Below are 20,303 nucleotides of genomic sequence, written 5' to 3' on the forward strand. Positions count from 1 at the left end.
AATAGTTGAAGGTGTTACTAAAATCATTTAAATAAATGCTTTGCTTAGATTTAGTATTTTAATTATTATTTATTTAAATACTATTATATTTTGATATTATGATATTGTGATATTGTGATATTGTGATAGTATGATATTATGATATTATGATATTATGATATTATGATATTATGATATTATGATATTATGATATTATGATATTATGATATTATGATATTATGATATTATGATATTATGATCTTATAATCTTATGATCTTATGATCTTATGATCTTATGATCTTATCATCTTATCATCTTATGATCTTATGATCTTATGATCTTATGATCTTATGATATTATGATATTGTGATATTATAATTTTATTAATATTAAGATATTATAATTTTATTTTATTTTTTACTTTGGTTGTATTTTTTTGATAGTTTACTTTTGTAACTTTTCTGAATAGGAAATCTTCTTTTATTATTTAAATTTCATTGACTTCAATTTATTTTCTTCTCACTCAACAACATCTTAAGTCTCGCCTAAAGCTTTTAACGAAGCAATGTTAATGCTCTGTTAGTTTAATCTTTCGTCAAGTTAAAATGTAGCTTTCGTTAAATGTGGAACACATCAGCGTAGATAACTTTTGTGCCAGCCATAAAAGTCAATTTCGACCATTTAAGAAAATGTGCCATAAATGTGTTGTCCCAAAAAGCTTTGCAAAGCTCTTTCAAATAGGTCGAAACTTTGGCTAGCTGTTAGTCAAGACATAAACCGCAAGCCACAGAAAAGTTTGCCACAGTGTGCGTGCAAAGTTGTTTTGCTCTAGTTTATTGACCTCATTCGCAAAAGCTACTTCTCTGTGGCTTTAACCCCAAGCTATTTCCAGTAGACAGCATCAAAAGGCGTTCCAGTTTCACACATGCACACACAAACACAAACACAAATACACTGAGACATTCACCTAGGCGTATTCATAGTGGTGCATTGGGTATTCACATAAGTGGAAGTGAATAGTTTTCACATTATTCATGTGAAAGGATGCGCATTCCAAATACCCTGTTAATGCAAATATATATTCTATACATTTAACATATAGAATTAAAGGCACACATTATGAAGCACAACAAACACATGAATATATCTTAGAAGATAACTTTAGCTTTCTAAACAAAGTTCTATTATCAAGATTTTAGTCTTTATACTAGAATTATAGTTTAAAATCGTGCTTAAAGAACTTTAAAATCTTAATATTAAAAATCACATCTTTATTTCAAGAATATTCGATATAAGATCCAAGTTCCTTTTAATAATAGGAACAAATTTTGTAGTTTTAAGACCAAAAACATTATTTTAGGATAAAAAAAAATATGAAAAATATATTTATTTCTTTTGCTTTTTTCATTTCATTTACTATTTTATTATTTAATTACCGTATTCGCTTACTCAGTTGTATATTAATCAAACCACTTGCGAAATACTTATATTATGTTTTGAACTTAGGACTTCCTTTCTTCTTATATAATGAAGAATGGATAGCGACAGCTCGACTAACTAAGATATGCATAAAAATTAAAGCTAGATAAAAACTTTAATAAAAACTCAAATTTTCAATGAATTACAGAATTTAGTAACCTAAATCTAGTATTTTCGATTTTATTTTATGAATACGTCATTTTTTACACTAATGTTCTTAGTTTTTCTTAAAACTAATTCAATCTTATTTCAAGAACACAATTCCTTAGGCGAATGTTCTTCATATAAGAAAATTGTCTCTTTTTTTATATCAGCTGAAGAGAAACAATTCTTGGATAGATTTAATAAATGCAATTTCCGACATTATTGTTGGACAATTGTTGGAGTTCAGTATTAAGTATACGACACAGTTGATGATCTTTTATAATGTCCAATGTAAAATAGACTTCAATGGCAATAAAAAAAACAAAAACGACTCATAGATAACTGGTTTGGCTAATGATGTTTGGCTGCTTGTAAAGTTGAGTCTTTATAGCTTCCAGCTACAAGCAGATTCACACAGATAAAGCGCATAATAATAATTAATAATAATTATGATAATGATTATTGAATAGTTTTGCATAAATTATGATGAATAACTTTATTTCGTACACAAATGACAAAAGTCCGATTCATATTTTGTATTCATATTCACATTAGGAGATCATAATTTGGAATATTTAAGAAACGGATTCGAGATGCATTTCTTGGTCATTTCATTATAAATAAATTAGGGAAATACGTGCGAGGTAAATCAAAAGAAAGTTGCAAAACATCTGCATCAGATAAACAACAAGCAAGAAAGTTACAATTGAGTGTGCTCGACTGTGAAATACTGCAATTTGGTATTATTATTTAAAATACCAAATTAATATACCACAAAAATACTAAAAAATATACCAAAGTCTTTATTTGGTATATATCACTACATTTGAAATATACCATAGAGGTTAAAATATAATGATAGCAAAGCAAAACAAAATGATATACCACAAAAATACAAAAATATACCAAATATTGCAAAATATACCAAAATATGTATATAAGCAAGCGTGGCAAAATTTAGATACAATCTTAATTTGCTTGCAAGCATAACAAATGCTGTGGTGAAAAATTATAGCTCTATCTCTTATAGTCTCTGAGATCTAGAAGATCATACAGACGGACAGACAGGCAGACGGACAGATCTCCTCCTTTTACCTGTTACATTCATTTACTGCAGGCACAAAGCTATAATACCCTTTTACCCCTTAGCTAGCGAGTATAAAAATTAAAAAATTGAAATAATTTATTAGCTAAACGACACTGAAATTAAAAATAGACAGAGAGAGAGAAAGAAAAAAGGGGCATAAAAAAGTAGCTGGCATTGCATTTGGGAGTCGTCGTTAATTAGGCAGATGTGCACATCGATTAATACATAAATAATATCAACATATCCATTCATGATATATCTACTAAATGTACATATATACAAATATATTTATGTTATAAATCGTTTCTGCATTTTATTGGTTTACATTATCATCAGCATTATCATCGGCATCTCTTTCACTTTGACCCTTTTGCGCTGAAAGAGTTTTTTGTTGTTTCGTTGTTGTTTTGGACATTAAACACCCAGCGCAGATTTGCATAATTAAACCATTTAATGTGGTTTGCCAATTTGGCGCATTAAAGATTCAACTGCGAATTAGCAGAGACAGCATGCAGCCGATATGAACGACGCACAAATACCCTAGAAAAACGAAAATGTATGAATTAATATTCTTTAAACTGGTTTTTCCTAATGCACTCTGTACAAAATTTTCGAAATTTATTCCCAGTACTTATTTCATATTAATTCTGTTTTATATTCTGCAATCTTAAAGACAACTATGTCAGCTGTATATCCTACAAATTTCTGCATTATCGAAGCATAAATAGAAAAGTTAAAATTGATAAGAAGAGAAACAGAATGTTCCTTAAATTGTTTTTTGTTTTGCACTCTGTACAAATATTACACAGATAGTAAACAAGCTAAAAACCTTCTTTCAAGATTTCGTTTAAGATCGAATAGTTCTTTAATTAAGATCTGAAATCTTATTTTTAAATATTCAATAAAACATTCGTGAAATAAGATTTATATCTTAATATAAGATGGTTTTAATCTTAAAATGCGAATTTTTCATTTCTTGATTTAAAATTTTTGTTTAACATAAAAACCTTTTTTTCTAAAGACGAGAAGAATTTAAAATCAAGATTTTCAATGTACTTTTCATTCTAGATTTTTTGTCTCTCGGTGTACTTATTTTATATCAATTATATTTGATATTTTGCACACTTAAAGCAAACTATATCTGCTGTATATCCAAAAAATTTCAGCATTATCGTTGAATAAATATATTTATGAAGATTGTTAGGTAATGGAATTTAATGTTTTTGAAACTGTTAAATCCTGCACTCTGTACAAATATTTTGAAAATTATTCCCAGTACTTATTTCATCTTAATTCTGTTTGATACTTTGCTAAATGGAAGCAAACTATGTCAACTTTATATCCAACAAATTTCAGCAAATGTAGAAGTTAAGCCTTCTAATAAATTGGTTTAGTTTAGTTTAGTTTAAGGTATCAACTAGTCCATCTTCCACAAGTTGTTGTTACAAAAGAGAAACCGGTTAACAGCTGCTGTTGATGACAGTGCCGCTGGTTAAAGTTAGGATCTGGTGATATATAGTATATAGATATATTTTATAGCTTTGTAGCTGCATTTAAGCTTTAATGTGTTTTGTTTTTGACTCTGATCAGCTGATCGAGCGGAACTCTCTCGCTCTGTATCTTTCTCTCTCTCTCTCTCGCTCTCTCTCTCTCTCTCTTTGTACTACACTCGACTTTGGCTTATCGAAGTTATAGCCGCAAGTTGGGGCGTAGCATGATTAATTGGGGCCGCTGATTGGGGCAGCAGCAAATTGCGAGCTGTGGGCTTAAGAGCGACACTGTTACGACATTCGACATTCGACATCCGCAGCAGTGGACAAGGAGACAAGAGAGAGACAAGCGAGACAAGAGACAACAGCCAACAGCCAACAGCAGACAACAAACAACAAAACAACAAACAGCAGACAACAAACACAACACAGACCACAGACAACAACAAACACAACACAGACCACAGACAACAACAACAACAACAACAACACAGAGGCGTCCCCAGGCAACTGAAACTCAAGTGTCTGACTTTCGAATATATGTACAATGTACATTCATACATACTCACATTCACACTCACACTCACACTCACATTATACGCACTCAGATGGCATTCAGTTGGACTCGATGACACTCGAATGCAATTAAGTCAACTTCTGTAATTTGCAATTGTCAAAAACTTAAATTACTTGCAATTTCATGCTTCCACGAATCGATAATTAATAGTTCCAGTTTACGAAATATTACATCTTTCGATTCGATTCGATTCGAGTCAACAAATGACAAATGTGATTATCACACAGTATTTATGCATCTGTTCTCTACTCTGCTGATTTTCTGTGTTTGTCAATGTAAAATGTGGAAACACATGATTATGATTTCATGTGCTTCTTTAACATAAATTGTAATTTTATTCATCGATTCGAAGTACATATGTATGTATATAGAAACAACTCAAATCAACGATATTATTTAGGAGTATTAAAAACTTTTTAAGTTTTTAGTTAATTAATGAAATTATTGAAATAACTTCCTAAGCGCATTACAAACTTTCATTTAGGTTCATCAAACTTTCAACCTGTTGACTTTAATTTTAAGCTTTGATTTTTATTCGGCCTTCAACTCCTTATTTGCATAATATGTCGATGCATTTTAATTCACCAACTTCATGCTCATTTCTTTCACTCCAAAACAAAAAAAGAGACAAAAAAAATGACTTGACCCTAAAACTCCTTGCCAAAAATTTAAAACAAAATGTTTTCTTTCCACACGAGAAAGTTTTGCAATTTGCGTCAATAATGTGACATGCGCAAAAAAGCAAAACCAAAAGAGAGTATCATATTAGAATGTGAGATGCTGGACTACAAATTACCCTCTAGTGCCTTCGCATGCCTTCATAATGTTATAAAATAGGTAGAGTAAACATTTTTAATTTTGATTTTAATAAATCATTTTACGTTTCTAACGAAATTGAAAGAAAATTGCACCAAATAAACGATTTCTATTGTCAGTTTTGAATATATTCGAGTCTTTAAATATAAATTTATAGAGTAAATGCACTTTGACGAAAATAAAGCAAATCAAACCGCACTTGACAATTACAAGACAGTTGCATTTGTGTAAACAAACATTGATAAGAATATGATTCTACAAAAATATATTGATAGCAGAATTTAAAGTTTATTGAAAATTGAAGGTGGTATAATAATATAATTTTGTATAAAAGAAATGTTTATTGAAAATATATTATTCTGATTGAATTACTTATTCTCAAGAAGCAATTCATCGTTGAAGATTGTCTCATAATTTTAAATTATTATTATGTAAATTACAGAAAAATATATTATTAGTAAGTATTTACATATGTAGATGATTGAATTTGAATCTTGATCTCCATCATAATCGTCATCATATCATCATTAGCGTCAATTACTTGAACTACATCTTAAGCTTAACAGTTCTGGACTGTCCACTGGACATGAGAGTGCTGCCAACTTGTGAAATTAAAAATCGGCTTTGCAATTGAAACAGCGTTAAATTTGGACATGCATATTAAACTTTTAACGTAATAGTATATCGACATACCAAAAGTAATATTAGGTATCTTTTAGTATTTTTTCAGTGTATTAAGTTTGATATGCATATTACACTTTGACATGCATGTTGAATTTTTAACGTAATAATATAGCGATAAACCAAATACCACCTTTGGTATATTTTAGTATTTTTTAGTATATTAAGTTTTACATACATGTTGAACTTGGAATTGCACATCGAACTTTTAACGTCATAATATAGCAATATACCAAGTATAACATTTGGTATATTTTAGTATTTTTGGAATATACTTTGACATGCATGTTGAATTTTTAACGTAATAATATAGTGATATACTAAATACAACCTTTGGTGTATTTTAGTATTTTTTTAGTATATTCATTTGGTATATTCAATGAATACTTGTCTGCTTTGCAATTGCAACAGTTTTGTACTTTGGCATGCAGTCGAAGACAATCAAATCGATGGCTTAGTATTTGACGATGTGTATCGATGTATCGACTACACAACAAGACATTTATACTTGGCAAGAGATTAACAATTCCAGGTCGTGAACTCGCTCAGCGTTGGCGTTGGATAACCTGAGAGATAGTTCATGGTTGTTGTGTTTGTTTTAGTTTCTGCTTCTGCTTTATTTCTTATAGTTTGTTGATGTTGTTGTTGTTGGTGTCATCGTTGTGGCCACGCATTTCTCTTCAGGTAGCAAACATTTTCTGGGGGATGCTGCCGTATAAATAGTGGCCAACGAGCATGCTATCCATATTAGTAACTGACTAAACCTCAAGGTTTAACCTACGTCCACATCTACAAGACAAGAGCTAACGCTGAACCCAAACAGAATCGACAACACAATGAAGGTGAGAGAGTGCAAAAAAGGATGACAAAGGAAGAGTCACTTAAACCCAACTGCTTTACCTTCAATCTTTAGCTGTTTGTTTGCCTGTTGATTGCCTGTGTGAGCCTCGCCCAAGGCGGCTTCCTTGGTGGAGGCGGCGGTGGCGGTGGTGGTGGAGGAGGAGGAGGCGGTGGCTGGTCCTCTGGAGGTGGAGGTGGAGGCGGTGGCTGGTCTTCAGGCGGCGGCGGTGGCGGCTACTCTGGCGACCATGGCGGAGGAGGTGGAGGCGGTGTTGCCACAGTTGTCAAAGTCATTCACGAAGAGGGTCACGGACATGGCGGCGGCGGAGGCGGCGGCGGTGGCTTTGATCATGGCCATGGACACGCTCATGGCGGTGGCTTTGATCATGGTCATGCTGGCGGCGAAGTCAAGATTGTCAAAGTGATTCACGAAGAAGGACACGGACATGGCGGCGGAGGCGGCGGCGGTGGTGGCTTCGATCATGGACACGCTCATGGCGGTGGCTTCGATCATGGACATGGCGGTGGCTTTGCCCAAGGCGGTGAAGTGAAGATTGTCAAAGTGATTCAGAGTGGCGGACACGATGCTGGCTTCTCGCATGGCGGCGGTCACAGTCATGGCGGTGGCTACTCTCATGGCGGTGGCTTCTCCCATGGCGGTGGCTTCTCCCATGGCGGCGGAGCTGGCGGTGAAGTAAGCGTTGTCAAGGTGATTCATGAAGAGGGCGGACATGGACACGATCACGGTCATGGTCATGGCGGACACGATGCGCACTTTGGCGGTGGCTTCGGAGGCGGTGGCCACCAGGCGGAGGATGTCAAGATCATCAGCGTGATTAGCGAAGATGCTGGCGCTGGAGGCGCATCTTTTGGTGGCGGCTCCGGTGGTGGCTGGTCAGCTGGTGGCGGTGGCGGTGCCGGTGGCTGGTCTGCTGGTGGCTCTTCTGGCTGGGATTAAGCTGAATCTCGACTGAGCTACATTCATCCACACACACACACAAACACACACACTTCCATACCTCCTTTTGTGATATGCCAAGCAGGCGACAACTCGCTTTGTTTTCTGTTGTACGAGAGTTGAGCAACGGCATTAGCCTTGTAGATGTTGTTACTATATCTTTAATCTGTTTTTTTTTCTATTAAATTTACAACTATGTTGAAAACCAAAAAACAATACCAGACAAGCGTTTTTCTACCCGCTACCCAAAGAGCAGAAGGGTATTAATGATCTGCTATATTTTGAAGCCTATGATATACTTATTTAATAGTATATTGATATACCAATTATGACATATGGTATATTTGTCGTCTATGGTATATTTTTAGCGTAATAGTATGATCTTTGGTATATATTATGGTACATTATATTATTATATGGTACATTTTTAATGCAACAGTATGCAATGTATGGTTTATTTTTAATGCAATAGTATATCGATATTCCAAATATAACTTTTGGTATGTTTTGTACTCTTTCGAACGTAATAGTATATATTTATATACATATATTTTATACTGTATTGTATATTGAGTATATTTGGTATATTTTGTACACTACATTATATTATAAATGTATTAGTACGACCTTTGGTATATTTTGTATATTATGGTATATTTAGAATGCAATAATATATCAATATACCAAATACAAAAGTTAGTATATATTGGTATTTTAGTTAGTATATTAATGTAGTATATTCAAAGAATAATACCGCACTGTTTTGCTTCTATTATTGAAATGGGATCGGGTATCTCCTAGTCGAGCACACTCGACTCTGCCTTTCTTACATGTTTCTTTTTTGTTGCCGCCTCAAGCGCATGCAAAGCACATCATCATATCATCATGCATCAAGTTCAGGGTCGACTCAACTTCAGTTCAGCCGTGAAGCCCTTAATGATTAACTGATGGACTGATGTTAGCTGTAATCTATCATCGACTGCAGCTAATTGGCCCAATCAAAACAATTAAACAATCTGAGTGGTGATGGGAAAGTCTTGTTGTACTTGTTCCCAAATTCCCACAAACTCCAAAGTTGGCTTTGTCATTTGGCATTTTAGTTGAAAATATTTGTTAACATTTTTTGTTATTTTCTAATTACTTAATTGAGGACAAAAGATAGTAAAATGTATATGCCCAATTTAAAGTTTTTATTGTTGAATACACATAAGTTATAGGAAAATTGCATAATAAAAGTAATTTGTTAAAGAAAAGTAGAGTAAAGTAATCTACTCTTAGTGCCTTCAGTTATATAAGTATTAACTAAAGTTAACTACAAAGTAATCCACTTCTAATGCATTTAGTTATACAACATTAAATACAATAAATTCTCAAATTAATGAAACATTTTTATACAAATAGTTGTAGTAAAATATTCGATACTAAGAAGTTATAGTTGAAAAAAATCTTTGAAAGTTATTGCTTTGCATGCTTTTCTAAGCCAGATTAAAATAAATTCAAGCATGTGTTGAATACTCAAATTAAATAAAAATAACTAAGCTGCATTATTTGATAAAATTTTAATGTGAAATTTTAATGAAAACTGTCACAAAATCTTTTTAAAAACAATTCTAAGAAAAGCAGCAAAAAAGCGCCGCAACAAGTGCATAATATCAAATAGCAGAACTTGTTCAGTTGGCAACTTAAGTTTGCTACGTGCTCAAGAATATTTCAAATAAAAAAAAAAACAATACCAAAGAGGAAAACTACAAAAAAAAAAATAACTAGAGAGAGTGAATATCCCACCATCGCACTTTAGAGTAGAGTACGCTTCGAGTGCTAATAGCTACAAAAAGAGTAATGTGCAGAAAAAGAAAAGATGATGTGAAATAAATGAATGTATCACTACTTCGTAGTAAGTTCAAGTCCGAGACAGACGGGGACAGGAAATGATAATGATATACGCCACACGTAATAATAAATGGCAATCCGTTGGAGAGGGTCGGAAGCTTTTGATTTAAATAAGACCCATTAATATTTTGCCATGTAGTGAAAGGCGTCGTCGCTGCGAGTTGAAGTCGCATCACATTAAATCGCATCACATGAAATCGCATAATCCCACTCCACAAAAATGGAGCAAGATAATTTATGTATTACGTCCCATTATGTATGCTAGACTCATCTCTCTTCCTCTCTTCAGCTAAATGATGCTTTTGTTTTCATTCACTTTTGGCCCATTTCACTCTTTGTTTCTTTTTCATTTATTAGTTTCATGCATAATAAATTCATTAAATAAGACATTAGATACATATTAGTTCATATGTTACGGTGTTGTAAAATGTCACTAAATAAGACATTATATAGTTAATATGTGTCAGTGTTGTAAAATGTCGTTTGATGCGCTTGGAAGGTTCTTTTGGGGCAAAACTTAAATACTTCTCATCAGCTTAAGCTTTATGCTTTAATTCTTGTAATTCATGCTGCTTCTTTAACTGAATTTCCAAAAGGGGTTTAAAAAAGCTTTAATTCCGAATTACCAGTGTTGAAAAGCGTATTTTTATGTAATATATTTCTGACTTCAAGTTTACCTTCAACTTCGATTCAAATTTAGCAAAAATACTTGAAAAAAAACAATTGTCGATATGCAAATGGACAGAATAAGTTAATCCTCTTGCCTTGGCATGGATCAGTAAGACAGTTATAAATGTATTTCGAACAGGTGTAGTGTTGCAAAATGTCATCTATATGTTTATCACATAATATGCGCATTAAAATTAAATACCCGAATCATGTTATTTGTAATCTATTTTTTATTTTTATTGATATTTGTTCATCCTATGAATTTCACAAAAGTAAATACAAACGTAGCTCCCTCTTTAGCTCTAGTTTTTAAAGTTGTGCAAGACGAACAAAAACTTGTTTCGGGGATTTTTTTCGTTGGCCCCGTCTGCAAAATAGACGAGAGATAAGTATAAATAAACTTTAAATGAAGTTTCGTTTTTTTTTGTTTTTGTGAAGCGAAAAGCCGAAAATCGACAAAGTTGAACTGAACCCTCATCAAAATGATTTGCTTGTATTAGGGAGTTATTCTCGTAAATTGAATCAAGTTTTAATAACAATAATAATAATGTTCGATACACTCTGATTATATATGGGTTGTCTTGGATCTGTGTGTTTGGGTTTTGCGGGTCTGCGTTTTGTTTAACAGCCAGATGTCGTGACTTCGATGGGCTTCCGTCATGTACCAAATACGAGATACGAAATACGAAATGAAGATGAAGCAATTAACGTGGCCCAGAGACGGGGAAAATTATTACATTCAGTATTTGCCATCTATCAAGTGTCGAAACGAAGGTTGCTCCACCCGTCTCTGTCTCTCTCTTGCTCTCGCTCTCTCTCTCTCTCTCTCTGTCTCTGTCTCGCTTTAAGTTTACTGTTCTCCGCGGTTCTTCATCGCATTGAACACTGCTCTGCAAAGCAGTTAAACATTTTGTGGGGGCCAAGCAATTAATATGCATGCCGAGTGACCCCCTCGAGCATCGCTTTTTTTCTTCTTCTCTTATTTTTTTTGTTCTCGGCGGGGCATCGAAACCGAAATCGAAATCGAAATTGAAACAAACAGATGATGGCTGCCGTTCTGTTTTTTCTTTGTTTCAGTTTTGTTATTTTTTTTTTTGTTTTTGCCAAGGCGACTACCGCATGCCCTTGTTGAGTAATAACGACCATAAAACACCCTGAAAAGTAATTAAAATTAATCCGTCTTTGTGTCGAAATGGTTTACTTTGCCTTTAAACATTTAATAAAGCATAAAGCAAAATGTGCTTTTTTCATACTTTATACAATATATGGTTACATACTACTACTTTATATAGTACTTACACTATAAAACGCCATAAGTCAGCTTAACTTCAGGCAAACAAATATAGTAAATCTTTTTAAATGTTGAATTTTTGTTATATTGCTTTCAACATTTAATTTCATTGTTCTTTTTATGTATTCTTCACTTTGTTGTCATTTTGTTTTGCATTTTATTAATTTTTTCTTTATTTTTTTGGTAGCTGATGTTAGCTAATTATAAACTACGCAAATTTTAGTTAAAACATTCTTTCGATACGATTTATTAAGCCTTTTTTAAATGAGCATATTTTGAAAGCTACTGTTTTTTTTTTACCTTTTTTTTGTGGCTTTTTGTATTTTATAAATCAGGTTCAGCAGGTTAATGCTAATTACCAAAAGACTTTTCGAGTAGTCTTGACATGCCGCAGAGGTAAATCTATATTTTATGAAAGCCAATTGATGCGAGATGAGATCATATTGAATATCATCCTTCTGTCCACATTCGTAGAAGCAAGCTTTTGCATTAACTTTAATCGCAATAGAAAGATTAAAAGCTAAGGCATTTAGCATTAAATTGGCGGGTTTGCAATTGGCAATTGAAAATATTATTTTATTGATTTCATTTCATTTCGATTCATTCTATTCCATTTCACTTTGTTTCACTTCATTTCACTTTGTTTCATTTCATTTCGTTTCATTCCATTTTTTTTTGACTTCACATCGTTTTAATTCACTTAATTTAATTCCATTCCATTCCATTACACCTCATTGTGTTTCATTCCATTTCATTTTATTTCATTTCCTTTTATTTCACTTTTATCATTCCATTCAATTCTATTTCATTTCATTCCATTGCGTTTCACTCCATTTAATTTCGTTTCGTTTCATTCCATTCCCTTTCAATTCCTTCCATTTGATATCATTTCACTTCATTTCGTTTCATTTCATTCCATTCCTTTCATTATATTTCATTCCTTTCAATCTATTTCATTCCACTTTATTCTATTTCATTCCATTCCATTTCATTCTATTTCGTTTCATTCATAACACTTCATTGTATTTCATTTCACCTTGTATCATTTCATTTCATTCCATCTTATATCATTTCACTTCATTCCTGTTATTCTATTTCATTCCATATCATTTTATTTAAATTCATTTCACTTCATTTTATTCCATTTCATTTCACCCCTTTTCTTTACACTTCGTTGTATTTCATTGTGTTTCATTCCATTCCATTTCATTTCACTTCGTTCCATTTCACTTCATTTCATTTCATTTCATTTCATTCCATTCCATTTCATTTCTTTTCATCTCTTTTCATTACACTTCATTGTGTTTCATTCCATTTCATTTCATTTCACTTCGTCTTTCATTTCACTTTATTTCATTTCCATTTAATTTCCTTCTATTCAAAAATTTTTGTTTATCTAATGTTATTTAAGTTAAGTTGATTTATGCCCACAACCCTCAATAGAGTAGTTAACTTGAATTTATGAATTTAATTGCAATCATCGTCAACCCATTTTTCTTTTGCCAATTTTGTGGCCAGGGTATCACAAAAGGTGGAGTTGTTCGCTTTGAAGTTCGATTTGTAAGTGGAAAACGCGACGCTTATACGCTTTGTGTGTGTGTGTGTGTTTGTGTGTTGTGTTAGCATCAAGTGGATGTTGTTGCTGAAGTTATTGTTGTCCACGTTATTGTTGTGGTTGTTGTAGTTGTTGTTGGTATTTTTTGATGAATTGCATAACGAGCTAATAAAGAGCACTGCCAAATAGCCGTTACGATCTCCGCTCTGACACTGAGCCGAATACTATGAGTAGATAGCTAAAGGCGGGTGTGAAGATAAGCATCAGGAGGAAGGGAAGTAAGGCAGGGAAAGGGACTGAAGAGTGAAGACTGGAGGCTATCGACCGACACCTCGCGATGCTGCTAGCTGCATGGCTTAGACTTCAATGATGATGATGATGTTGATGATGATGATGTTGATGATGGCATAATCGGAGATGCGAGCGCAAGCATCGCGTGGACAAGCAATTAGAGTGTCATACATTAGCATATGCTTCGTGTTATGTTTTTGGCTATTTGTGGGGAGTGGGAGAGTTCAGCTTGTTGCCTGCTTGGCTTAGCTTAGCTTGCTTGGTTTGTTTTTTCGGACCATGTTTCTTTTTTTTCCACCCGTTCGGTGTTTGTTCGATGTTGTTTGAGCATAAAAGCCACTGCTTTGGCACTGCATTGGCACAGTTGAAGTTCAGCTAACGTCGCACACACAGCTCCCACACACACACACACACATCTCATACCGAGTGTTTGCCAAGATGAAGGTGCGTTCAATGGGAAATCTCGTAAACGGATTTAACGAATTTCCTTCCACATCATTTGCATACTCAACTCAACTCGATTCGATTCGATTTGTTTTTTCTTTTTTTTTTTTTTGTGATTGTGATTTATTTGTGAAGTGATTTCATTTTGTTGTCCTTTTTATCAAAAGGTATTCGTTTGTCTGCTCGCTGCATGCAGCATGGCCCACGCCGGCTTCCTCGGCGCTCTTAGCGGAGGTGGCGGAGGCGGAGGAGGCGGCGGCGGCGGTGGCTGGTCCTCTGGCGGTGGCGGCGGCGGTGGTTGGTCTTCGGGCGGCGGCGGTGGCGGCTACTCTGGCGGCCATGGCGGTGGCTACTCTGGCGGTGGCCATGGCGGTGGCGGTGGAGGAGGCGCTGTCAAGATCATCAAGGTCATCTCTGAAGGCGGCGGCGGCGGTGGTTATGGCGGTGGTGGCGGCTACGGCGGCGGCGGTGGCTACAGCGGTGGCAGTGCTGGCTGGTCAGCTGGCGGCGGCGGCGGTTACTCCGGCGGTGGCGGCTATGGCGGCGGTGGTTATGGCGGTGGTCATGGCGGTGGCGGTGCCAGCACTGTCAAGATTGTCAAGGTCATTTCCGATGCTGGCGCCGGAGGCGGAGCTGGCGGCTATGGCGGTGGTTATGGAGGCGGTTATGGAGGTGGTTATGGCGGTGGTCACAGCTCTGGAGGTTGGTCTTCCGGCGGCGGTGGTGGCTACTCTGGCGGTCATGGCGGTGGCAGCTCCGGCAGTGTTCAAATCGTCAAGGTGATCTCTGAGGCTGGCGCTGGCGGCGGAGCTGGCTATGGCGGTGGCTATGGAGGCAGCAGCGGAGGCGGTGGCTGGGCACCTCAGGGTGGTTGGGCCTCCAGCGGCTGGTAAGCAGCCAATGCGAGACTGTCATAACTGTTGTTTTTCCTACCACTTTTATTTTTTTGTTTTGTTTGTTTTATTGTTAAACTCTCAAATTGTAAATACTCATTAAGACAAAACACAACAGAAGCACAAACAAAATAAAATACAAAATAAAAATAATATAATTAAATAAAAAGTCACAAAAAACAACTCTCGCTCTGTGTGTTTGCTTAAAATCCAAACAGCAAATAAATCATACGACCCGTGTGACGCCTTTAGCCATAATGCTGTTGATGTTGCTTTTGCTGTTGTTCTGTTTTCCCAGTCACAATTCCCAGGGCCCGCGGGCCAAATTCATTTGCGCTGTTCCCAAACAAACCCTTTTGTGCTGTCGCTTTCAACAGGTTAAATGCACGAGTTGACAATGCCAAGTGGGCAGCAGCACTTTAATGCCGAGTGGACAGCCCTGGACAGCGCTGGCCAACTGTGCTTAGCTGTTAGCGAAGAGTTGCAATCAGCCAAATGAAAGTTATAAGCCACTTTATTTTTTATGCTACATATATACTATATAACTATATTTTGTTTCGTTTTCGTTTTACTATTTGTACCAGCTACTCGTGGGGTAAAAGGGTATTATAACTTTGTGAATGCAAGCAGATGGAGGCATCTCCGACTCTATAAAGTATATTCTTAATCAGCGGTTGACGCTGTCGGCTGTTGAACCGAGACGATATAGCCATGTCTGTCTGTTCATCTATCCGTCTGTCTGTCTGTCTGTCCGTATGAACTCCTAGATCTTAGAGACTATAAGAGACAAAGATAAAATTATTTTTCGACAACACTTGTTATAATTGCAAGCAAATCAAGTTTGCTTCACATTTTTGTCTCGCCCACTTCCTCTCCCGCAAATCTGAGAAAATCTAATAGCAAACGTTATTTTAAAGCTTATATCGCGACTTGAGGTACATACACTAACAACTTCAGTATTCTTCATTAAATAAGTTCTTCTATTAGAGAAGTTATTTAAGAAATACTGTTGTATTGAAAAAACACATACTTCGGGTCTTACTTGGCTGACAATCTGGTATATTTTGCACATCAATATACGAAATATACTATTTGGCATATTTTTCAGTATTTTTTGCGGTATATTAATTTGGTATATTTTAAAAATAATACCTCACTGTTTTGCCTTTGAATGTTGTGCTATGCCAATATACCAAATATAGCCTTTGGTATATTTTTTGTATTATGGGGTATAATAATTTGGTATATTTTAAAATTAATACTGTTTTATTTTTGATCTTAGTACTATATTAATATACCAAATATAACCCTCAGTATATTTTTAGTATTATTGTGGTATATTAATTCGGTATATTTTAAGAATAACACCCCACAGTTTTACTTTTGAATGTAGTACTCTATCAGTATACCAAATAGGGTATATTTTTAGTATTTTTGTGGTATCTTAATATCGTTTATTTCAAAATCAATACCGATTTACTTTCATTCGAAATGAATAGCGAGTATCTTACAGTCAAGCATACTCAACTGTCGCTGTCTTACTTGTTTCGTTTTCGTTTTTGCTATTTTTACAATCTGTTCAGCTTTCGAGGCAGAGTTTCTTTTGTGTGCTGGGGGGAATCACCTTAGCTCAAGTTACTCACTAATACTTCACTCTCTAAAAATTGATTGTTGAAGACTAACACAATTGTTGTTTATTAGCAATAAATATATATAATAAAAATGCGCAACATAATTATTGTTACTGATTATGACATTAACATGAAATTTTACATAGATGTTATTAACAGTCCTGCCAACTTATGAGGAAAAAAACTAGCCCTAAATATAAAGCCTACGAAGTTTAAATTGAACTTTATTTTAAATAGTGTAACAAGCTAGAATTTCGTCAAAGAATTATAATATAATATAATATAATATTTGTATATTATATTCTCAACATTTTTGTTAGGGTAATCCGTAAGTCTGTCATTCACTTTCTTGCTTTTATCATATTTTTAGTGCTGACGGCGACGAGTTCAACTCCTCCAACGTTATTGAAGCTTTAAGTGAGCTTTGAAGACAAACACACGCAGCAGAGCACAAGATAAAAAGCTTTTGTCTCTATTGGCGTAAGTATGCGTTTATTGATATTAGATTATTAATATGATTTATGATATAAATTGAAATACTGTCAGATACTGTGCACATTTGCTGGACTAAAACACACGCTGTAGATGTGAAATTATTTTATTATTTCCTTAGATTTTGTTGTTCAAGTGAACAGAACAGAAAAATATAAAGAAAGAACACAAAAGTCTAGGGTATGCAGACAAAATAATGATAAAATGTTGCTATAAATTTTCAATTGAATGCATTCACAATAAACTGTAGAATTCCATCATGACTTTTAGACACCCTATCAAAATAATAATAGTGATTTTTGTAACAAACTTGTAGTTTGTACAAGTATTATTTGAATAAGTATGATAATTTAAGAAAGATGAATAAGCTGAATAAATAGTTAATGGAAGAAAGGCATTTAAAGGTTGAAAGCCTGTTAAAAAAGGAAAAGCTTGACAATTTTTGAAAATTGTTTGCTTATAAAAAGACTAGAAAACATCTTGAATTATTAGTAAAATGCTTTCAATGCAATTACATATTGAATATTGAATTGCCGCAAAACTAATTAAAAATGAGCTCGCTTGGCGACAATCGAGACAAACCTGAGCTGCTCTGACTTCTGACCTGTTCTGACTTTACTGACATTCTGACGCGTCTCCGTTGTAGAGTATGCATGAGACGCTGTCAGGCACCATCGAGTGATGCAGGTGCAGGTAACATTTCAATTAAGGGCTCGTTGCAACTGGGCAACCATCAAAGCTTGCCCCGTCGGGAGCAGTCTGTCAGCTTTGAAGCTAACAACATCAGCGACGAACGAACGAACAACAAAAAAAAAAACAAGTAGGAAAGCTACAGTCGAGAGTGCTCGACTGTGAGATACCCGCAACACATTATAATAATAAACATATTCTCTCAATGCAAAGGGCCAATATGGATATTCAGTTCATATTGGATCCCTATGCCTGTTGCAATTATATAATTAATTATATCAACAAATCCCAAAGAGAAATCTCCAAATTAATGCGTGAAGCAGTGAACGAGATTCACAGAGGCAACTTCAGCATTAAACAAAAGCTGCAACATATTGGCCACAAATTTATCTTCAGCACTGAGATTTCTGCTCAGGCCTACTGTTGTCTAGGAATGCGTTTGTCCGAGCCTAGCAACGCAGAAGTTTATATAAATACGCCACGACCAGAGCACAGAGTTCGAATGCTCAAACCTAGACAACAGCTCCTTACTTGTTATACTGAATACTGAATTTTACAAAATTCGGTTATTTATTTATTATACTCGTACTCGATATAATCGCTGAACTGAGAAAACTTGGTATAATGAGTTGTTAAATCGAGACAAATTGTTGCTAATTCATAAAATAAGAAGTATAAATTCAGTATTATTCAATTTCAAGTGTGTACACACTGTCGCACTCTGAGCAATGGTATGAAAATTATTAAGAATTGGTAAAAATTATATAGCAAAGGAAGAGAGGTATAAATAAATTATGAAATGTAATTATTAGAAAATTATGTTAGTGACAAAATAACCTTCAAAATATACTACTTTTGCATAAAAATTTACCAATCTGATAAAATTAATCGATAGCATTCCGATCGATAACTGCAAACAGCTGTTTTGCACACTCTAGTCGCCAAATTGCCATTGATCTCATTAATTTGAAATTGTGTTGCATGCCTCGTTCACATTATGGCGTCGATGACCGCAGAAACTGCTGAAGGACAACGCATGCAGCAAACAGAGCTCGATGAGATTTCCCCTGAAGTCTATTTGCATTTTCTGCAACGCCACGAAGGAGTTTTGCGCGACGAGACAACAATGCTTGGCTTCAAGGCGGCCATTGAGGAAAACTCTGAGCTCTTTCGTGGCGCCACCGTGCTGGAGGTAGGCTGTGGCAGTGCACTACTCTCGATGTGGGTGGCACGTCAGGGTGCGGCACGTGTCTATGCCGTGGAGTCAAGTGATGTGTATCAAGTGGCGCATCAATTGGTGCAACACAATCGCCTAGATCATGTGATCGATGTGTTGCACGGTCCGTTGCAGCAACTACAACTGCCTCCAATCGATGTCATTGTCTCCAAGTGGATGGGGTGAGCAAGTGGCATGATCCACCAACTACAATTAATCTACAGCTTGTAATCTTGCAGTGCCTGCTTGATGTACAACTCTACGCTGGAGGATGTGCTTTATGCCCGTGACAAGTGGCTGAAGCCCAACGGTTGCATCTTTCTAAACATCGCAAATCTCTATATAACAGCTGTGGAACAACTCCGTCATCCCTTGGATCTGATCATCTCGCCTCGCCAGTATTGGACACGTTTCGCTGGATCGTTGAATCTCTCGCTTGGCTGGCACATCGCCCTACACACACCGGTGGTCAGAGTTGTGAATGCCAAACATGTGCTGTGCCAGCGGCAACTTTTGCAACGCTTCGATCTGCTAACGTTGCAACCAGATGAGTTAAGCTTCAAGGTGCTGTTCAAGCTGCGCACTCTGCGTCAAGCGTTGGCCAAACATTTTCTGCTCTACTTTGACTATCGCTTTCCCGGTTCAACCATCGTCAGCACTTCGCCCAGGGCAGCAGTCACACAATGGAAGCAAACACTTTTCCCCATCGACGATCATTTGCCCCTCTGTCCGGGCGATGTGCTCTGCGGACAGTTTGAGGTGCGACGCTGTGCTCGCCATCTGGACTTTGACATCAGCTGGAGCTGCCACAACAAGCTGGTCAACGTGAAGACGCACACGCAAATCTATCGAATGCAGGGCGAGCAAGATCCTATCTAATTAAGAGATGTGAATATCAGACGAATATTGAAATTCCAATTCGGAATTGTTTACTATTATAATTTATAACTATTACCTTACGAATCAAGAATAAATATCTTATTTGTTAAGGCAACAAGGTCAAATGACAATAAATTGAAGATTGTAGTAGATGTAGAAGGGTTTTCGATTTTTTGGCAGCTAATAGTTTTAGGTCTTTGTTATTTTTGAACACGTCCACAACCAATTAGGACACACATATTGATTGGGCGTGCTCAAATATTAGGGATAACAGAGCCACAGCACGCACATATGAGACAATTTATAGCTA

General features: G+C 35.6%; 4 protein-coding genes across 5 annotated transcripts in view; 3 read left to right on the top strand and 1 right to left on the bottom strand.

Moving 5' to 3' along the window:
- The window catches only part of LOC133849080 (neuronal acetylcholine receptor subunit alpha-7), a 217,785-nt gene extending 212,858 nt beyond the window's left edge, over positions 1-4,927 (bottom strand). The window contains exon 1 of the mRNA XM_062284944.1: positions 4,756-4,927. The gene's annotated coding sequence lies outside the window, so the exon portion shown is untranslated. The remainder of the gene's footprint in view (positions 1-4,755) is intronic.
- Positions 4,928-7,016: 2,089 nt separating this feature from the next.
- On the top strand, positions 7,017-8,158 carry LOC133848253 (uncharacterized). Its single transcript, XM_062283745.1, has 2 exons — positions 7,017-7,096; positions 7,168-8,158. Exons 1-2 carry the CDS (start codon positions 7,091-7,093, stop codon positions 8,050-8,052), a joined length of 891 nt encoding a protein of 296 aa, XP_062139729.1. The 5' UTR covers positions 7,017-7,090; the 3' UTR covers positions 8,053-8,158.
- A 5,933-nt stretch (positions 8,159-14,091) lies between these two features.
- LOC133848254 (uncharacterized) lies at positions 14,092-15,223 on the top strand. The gene is made up of 2 exons (XM_062283746.1): positions 14,092-14,192; positions 14,360-15,223. Exons 1-2 carry the CDS (start codon positions 14,187-14,189, stop codon positions 15,083-15,085), a joined length of 732 nt encoding a protein of 243 aa, XP_062139730.1. The 5' UTR covers positions 14,092-14,186; the 3' UTR covers positions 15,086-15,223.
- Positions 15,224-18,822: 3,599 nt separating this feature from the next.
- LOC133848955 (protein arginine N-methyltransferase 1-like) lies at positions 18,823-20,067 on the top strand. 2 transcript variants are annotated; one of them, XM_062284715.1, is made up of 2 exons: positions 18,823-19,296; positions 19,354-20,062. In XM_062284715.1, the coding sequence occupies exons 1-2, from the start codon at positions 18,896-18,898 to the stop codon at positions 19,991-19,993; spliced, it is 1,041 nt and encodes a 346-aa protein (XP_062140699.1). In that variant the 5' UTR covers positions 18,823-18,895; the 3' UTR covers positions 19,994-20,062. The 2 variants fall into 2 exon arrangements, with proteins under 2 accessions (XP_062140699.1, XP_062140700.1); XM_062284716.1 differs by having other exon boundaries at positions 19,183-19,296; positions 19,339-20,067.
- The last annotated feature ends 236 nt before the right edge of the window (positions 20,068-20,303 follow it).

The sequence above is a fragment of the Drosophila sulfurigaster genome, chromosome X (assembly GCF_023558435.1).
Source record: "Drosophila sulfurigaster albostrigata strain 15112-1811.04 chromosome X, ASM2355843v2, whole genome shotgun sequence".
In the NCBI taxonomy this organism is placed as follows: domain Eukaryota; kingdom Metazoa; phylum Arthropoda; class Insecta; order Diptera; family Drosophilidae; genus Drosophila; species Drosophila sulfurigaster.